This window comes from Clarias gariepinus, chromosome 20, assembly GCF_024256425.1.
Source record: "Clarias gariepinus isolate MV-2021 ecotype Netherlands chromosome 20, CGAR_prim_01v2, whole genome shotgun sequence".
Lineage (NCBI taxonomy): Eukaryota > Metazoa > Chordata > Actinopteri > Siluriformes > Clariidae > Clarias > Clarias gariepinus.
Genome location: NC_071119.1, coordinates 18,088,301 through 18,095,077, shown reverse-complemented (window position 1 = coordinate 18,095,077; position 6,777 = coordinate 18,088,301). Strand labels below are relative to the sequence as shown.

General features: G+C 36.5%; 1 protein-coding gene across 1 annotated transcript; it reads left to right on the top strand.

The window, feature by feature from the left end:
- The first annotated feature begins 1,811 nt into the window (after window positions 1-1,811).
- si:dkeyp-74b6.2 (cerebellin-1) lies at window positions 1,812-6,374 on the top strand. Its single transcript, XM_053480130.1, has 4 exons — window positions 1,812-1,998; window positions 2,713-3,308; window positions 5,008-5,127; window positions 5,883-6,374. The coding sequence occupies exons 2-4, from the start codon at window positions 3,030-3,032 to the stop codon at window positions 6,078-6,080; spliced, it is 597 nt and encodes a 198-aa protein (XP_053336105.1). The 5' UTR covers window positions 1,812-1,998; window positions 2,713-3,029; the 3' UTR covers window positions 6,081-6,374.
- The last annotated feature ends 403 nt before the right edge of the window (window positions 6,375-6,777 follow it).

Sequence of the window (6,777 nt, the reverse complement as noted above, 5' to 3'; positions counted from 1 at the left end):
TATATATATATATATATATATATTGGAAACAGCAATATAAAATGCAAAAAAAGAAAGGAAAAAAGGAAGGACATTTCCATCGATATTGCCCAGTATGCGCTTGAGTAAATCAATACTTTAAATATTATGTTTACTGTTTAATCACTTTCCATCTGGCATTAGTCAGAGCTGTAACTTGTTGTAAAATGATAAGAGAGATTAAAATATGCAAAACGCTCCTTCCTGATTATAGTAATTTCCTTTTATGAAGCGTTAACAATAATTTTTTTTTATTAATACTCTAAGGTTCTGTGTGTTTGTACACTCTTGCAATTTACATTTATCAAACATAATGAATCAGCCCTAACTTTTACCAAGCACAATGCCTGTATAGGGCCCGGAGCAGACAGACCAAGAGGGAACTATCCAGTAATGGTAGCAACTGGGAAAGATGTACAACTTAACATCTGTTATTGCTGACTTTAAACTGACAAATACTGGACTGCTGTTCCCGCAGTTCACTCTGACGGCATTTTATGGGGCCTTACACAATGTCCAGGGTCCACTTTGAACTTTGAACAGCACATCATCTTGACAATGTCCACATGCCACAATGCATTGATTTGCTGCTGTGTGATTGGCTGATTAGAGATTTGTGTTAACAAGCAGTTAGAACAAGACACACAAACACACGCACACCAGTCAGAAATAACACTGAGAGGGTTGCCCTTTGTTACCTGTGTTGTGATGGTGTGTTCTGTCACCTTCATATGGGGACCAGCATGAACTTTTTTACCAGTTTGAACTACAGTAGTTCTGTAGCTAGCCAGCCTTCACTTGCCATGTGCATCAGCGAGCCTTGGCGTCCCCTGACCCTGTCTCTATTTGAATGGTTTTCTCTACTTGAATCACTTTTGGAATGTCCTGACTACTGCAGCCCAAGAAGAGCTGCGGTTTTGAAGTTGCTGCATGTCTGAGTCTACAGGAGTAGACCTACAGTATTACATCACCTATCAAAATTTGGACCTTGTCACCATACCTACAGTCTTGTTACTGCATGCATCTGGAAGTGGGTGGAGTAGATTATGCAGCAAGTCTGTCCCTGAAGATGACGTGTTAAAAGCAGAAAAAAATGGGCAACTTTCAAATAGTCTTATACCGTAGGTTTTCACTAGTTAGCAAACTCTTCAGCCAGATCCATCAGTTTTGTGCACAATGAAAACTATAATACATCGTATACACTCATCTGCATGCCTAATACTGAGTAGGTCCCCCATTCTGCACCAAAAAAATAAATAAATCACATGTGCCAGCTTTCCCGATATGCAACAATGTGCCTTGGCCGTCCACAACATGTGGTTTAATGGTTGGCACTGGCACCTTGCACCTTCATGGTCGGGGTTCAATTCCCGCCTTGTTCATGGAGTTTGCATGTTTTTTCATGTGCTTGGTGGGTTTCCTCCAGGTATTCCGGTTTCCTCCTACAATCTAAAGACATGCAGATTAGGCAATCTGGCATGTGTTGATGACCATCGGGCGTCGAGCTGGCAACCCGAGCCTATAAGTACAGTAACTGCCATAGAAACGACGGATATATCTCTAGAGTGGGAGGTGTTTGTTTATTACATGTAGAATTCATTTGATTATTTAAAGCATTTCAGCTAAATTACTCTTGGGAAAGAAAGTGTTAAGTGTTTTTTTTTTTTTTTTATAAAGAGGACAAAACTAAGCCTTTATCTCAACAGCTACCTCATTCTCAGCTCTAAAGATACTAAGTCGACATGGATACCTAACTGTTCACACAACACTCCTGTGCCAGGTGGCTGACCGAGTGTATAAGCAACAGTGTGAGAGTGAGAGGAAAAAGGGTGTGCAACGAGATTTAGTTTGGACACGGAAGTTAAAAGAGAGGACGGGTGATGCAGGGAAAGTGTGTGCCAGTTCATATTTGTCCGCTTTAAGAACGGGGACGGGATCCGAAGCTCTGCAGTAAATTTGTGGAAATGCACCTAGAGACTGGTAAGTATTTCTTATATATTTATTCCTCTTACAACATTGTTTGTTGGACGGGATGTAAAAAGAGTGATGTACTAGGGATAGGATGTCCTGAATCGGGTTTTAGTAGGAAAATGAATAGATTGATATCATCTATATAATATATAGGTATGAGTGTCTATAAATAATAAATACTGATGATAACACCGACTGATTGTGTGCTTTCTAGGGAACAAAAAAATGAATACAAGTCACTAGTATAATCTTTTAAAGATTGTACAATACATTTGATGTTCTTTAGGAGTGTATGGCTAATTTAGTTTTTATGTTTTCCCATGTTTCTGATGGTTCGCTGTATAATCCCGCAAGCATTTTATTGGTGTTTTTCCCCATAAGTTTGTCCGTGTTGTGGAATGTGTAGTAGTCAGATGGTTTCTCAGTAGGTGCCTGCTAGGTGTTCACATCTTCGTGCGCATATGTCCTTGAATTTCTATGCCAAAGTATGATATCATCATCTTGCACCCTGTGTAGAGGGTTTTTTTTTTCCTTTCATGTGTGCGTCACACAGTTTGCCTTTTTTTTGTTTTGGACTGAGATTACCAGTTTACCAAGATTTAAAAAATATGATCAACATAATTGGTTTCAAGTTTCTATCTACAGTAAGTATGAGTTACAGTAGGATTACGAAATGAAATGCGTATTAAATGTTTTCTCTCTTTCTTTCTTTTCTTGTTTCAGAATAAACCCCGTCCCACGCTTCACAGTTCCGCAGTTCTGCCATATGTCCTATTTCAAATCTGATCGATCTGCTTTTGTGATGCATGTTAGTCTGATATGCCTGATGGAATGCTAGTAAAACAGGAATGAAAGCACGATGGAGATTTACAGTGAATAATATATGGCTAACATTTAAAACGTAAAAATTGCTAGGTTTATCTAATGATTTGAGGCTCAAAGCATTCACGAATTTCCGACTGCTACTCCATTTTACTGTATAACACTGTTTATAGTCACCATCAAAGAAAGAAAGAAAAACATCAAGGCAAACTAAGGAGATGGATGGTCCAGCATTAGGCCACCTTCTTGTCTCCCTTTCTGGGATCTTTCTTCTGTATCCTCTGGTGGTTAAAACTCAGAATGACACGGAGCCTATTCTACTGGAAGGGAAGTGTTTGGTAGTTTGTGACTCCACTCCAACTGCAGAACCAGGAGTTAATGCACTGGGAATGTCAGTTCGCTCCGGTACAGGGCGAGTCGCCTTTTCTGCCATCCGCAGCACTAACCATGAACCATCAGAGATGAGCAACCGGACGATGACTATTTACTTTGATCAGGTCAGTATTTTAACTTAAATTCACTTATATTTCTAAAGCATTTACCAATTTTTGGTGTAGTAAGGTCAAACTGAAGAAAGAATCTATGCCAAGTTAATCTATATACAGTACGCTAATTTAAGGTATATGAATAAAAGAAAGGTTTTATTCAATGGTACAATGGTCAGACCTCGCTCTTTCAATGATATCTTTTATGTTTTATACATTGGAGGACCCGAAATTTCAGTAAGTCTCAGAAAAAATGTGTCTGTATATCTGTTTGTCTGTCCAGTTAGATTTTGTCACAGCATCACGCAAAACTGACTCGACGGAATTTAATGAAACTTTAGCAGTACCAATGTACTTGCCTAAAGTTAAACCTGCACCATAAATTAAATCAAAATGTTAAGTAGATGTGAAGTTATAAGCAGTTATGTGCCAGATTACAAATCAAATGTTTTGACAGCGTCACATACTGCGTATGTGTCAAACTGTGGGCGTGTCTTAAATCGACTGCTGGACAGAATTTATTGTAACTTTTGTAGTGCTTAGATATCTGCCTAAAATTTAACCTGTACCATAAGTGAAATCAACATGTTGAGTTAAAAAATAAAATGATGTTATAAACAGTTAGAGAAACTTGAGAGATGAGAAATTTATTTTATAACATTTATATCATTTTATATCTCATATAATAAACCTTATTTTATGAGTTATAAAATACGTTTCTCATGCCGGATATAATAATCTACTTTAAAATAAGTTACTTAAAGTAAAACAAACACATGCACCAATTGATATTGGTTAGAAAAGTTAAACTGAATATTTTCACTGGAATTACTTAATACTTTCACCACTGAAATAACAGCGCTGAAGTGGTATAAGGGAATTTTAATGTGTTGTTTTGGGACAAAACTTAATTTTTATCCAATCTACTTTTTCAATTTATCATCTGTGATTTACTCTTCAATTACCGAACAGAGAGTGTATTTGGCTGACGGCGAAAAAAGTACAACTTAGCGTGAAAATTCTATTTCTTTGTATTAACAACTTAGCCAGAGAGTTCTGCTGTACAGAAAGACAGGCAGACATGTACGTGGGCTTTAATATAAATTCTAACACTAAGCTGATCAGCTTATTTTTACCACATTTGACCTATTTTTAAAAACTCTGTAACCGTCAATGACGGGTATTTAGACTAGTCATCCATAAACTATAAACTACCTGTTGCATACATAGCACAGCTCGTGTTCACACAAGATTTTTTTACACATTACTTCTAATAAATAATAGTTCGATCACTACTTCTAATTAATATTAGTTAAATAAAATGTAAATAAATACAACAAAATGATTTAACTAAGCTTAACACATACTGTACTATTCCATAAACCGTTTAGCAAACATGTAATATAAATCATATTACATTCATTGTGAATACATGGAGCTTTTAAATAACAATCATAACATAAGTTACTCTTTCTCTCTTGTATTGAGCACAATAGCAATTAAAATCAAATATCAACTAACTTGTCCTTCATATAAGTAAAGAGCGGTATTATCATAAAAGTTATTCCATGAGGTTTTTAAAAAAATTGGGGGAAAGGGTATTAAATGATTTCGTTCAGATTTAAAGGGCGAATCAGGGGTCAAACATTTTTCTTTTTGCTTTTCATTTAACTAAATATTCTTACTGTATACTCCCTGTTTTAATTGTAAGGTCTTGGTAAACATTGGCAGCCATTTTGACCCTGCACGGAGCATCTTTCTGGCACCTAGGAAAGGGGTTTACAGCTTCGGCTTCCATGTGGTCAAAGTTTACAATAGACAGACGATACAGGTAAACCATAACACCACATACTGTATATTGAATTTTAACCCAAGTGCAAAAATTCAAATAATTGCCGAACCGTGCCAGGATTATCACGACCAACTGAAAGTTTGTAAACACATCTTTAAAAAAATAGACTCAACATGCAATAGGCAGTTTAAATGATTTTGAGTATTAATAAAGCAAGGATCACTGCTCGCAAAACCAAGTTGAAGTTCTCCATTGTTGTTGTTGTGTTTGCTGCTAGCATTGCTGCTAGAACTTTCACTAGCATTGCCGCTAACACTGTTGGGAAATTAGACATACACGGACATGTACAGTGTCGTAATGACACGACTCTCTAGCCCATGAAAAAACAAAGCCAACATTCAAGAAAATCACTTTTTAACCGGCTGAGCATTAGCACCTGGTTCACTTTGGTGAAAAAAGGGGTTTATACTGTATGAAACCTTCAGCAGCGTGTTTTTCACCAAAAGAAGGTTCTATGTACAGTATCGCCCTGTTATTAACTGTAAATCAGCAATTTTTCAAATGATTTGGGACCCTGTTTTCTCTAGTCTAATATTCTGTATTACATTTTCACTTTACACCATTGTTTCTTCAGGGAGTCTCCAATATAAACAATGTCTTCAAATCATATATAAAAATAAAACCCCTCATAATAGCTGAGAAACTCTCCTTGTCGCCATTATTCAGAATTGACACTGTTTGCAGCTTGACATATTACTCTATTTAATCATTCTTCTACTTATTTGACTTCTCAGGTAAGCTTGGTGTTGAATGGTTGGCCGGTGATCTCAGCTTTCGCAGGGGATCAGGATGTGACACGTGAGGCAGCAACCAACGCAGGACTGGTTACAATGGAGAGAGGAGACAAGGCCTACCTCAAACTTGAGCGAGGAAACCTGATGGGTGGCTGGAAGTATTCGACCTTTTCTGGGTTCCTCGTTTTTCCTTTATAGATGGAATTTTTCAGAATTTGTTGTTCGTATATGCTTCATTCTTTTCCGTTTTGTCTGTTTCGTGGTGGTGATTTCAAAAAATATTTGTCATCAACATATTCCAATGATTTGCATGGAATACTTAAATTATACCTAAAACACATCAGGTAAAGACAGTGGAACTGATGTGGACATTTTATTAAGATCAAAGTGCAAATGGTTGCAGATGGGTACACGGCCGCATACCTATTTCTATTTATTATCATCAGTGCCATCTGTTAATCTGGCAAAACAGGTCAGTAAAGAGACGAAAAAAAAAAAAGACTGATCGCTTTGCTAGGAGACTGCAGGTCCTAGTTTAAACCTTGACTGTGATTATATATTAAAAACATTGTGTTTGTACAAACTGTGTATTATTATTATTTTTTTTTAAAATTGGCATAGTATCAAATTTCATATTGATAGTATCAAATTTCATATAAGAACTGAACTCGATTTCAGATGAAAAAAGTTAAGTAATGTTAGGTCTGATTCTATATGATCTTCTGTTTTTCATTTTACAACCATCTAGCACATTTTAAATAAGGAAAAATGCTTATGAATCCAGACTTTCTGGGCCACCATTTACGTAGTTTTGGATTTCATCTTCAAATGTCCTGTTCTGTAATAAAATAAAAAATGCTGTTTAGAACATTTTGATTTGCATGGTGTTATGCAT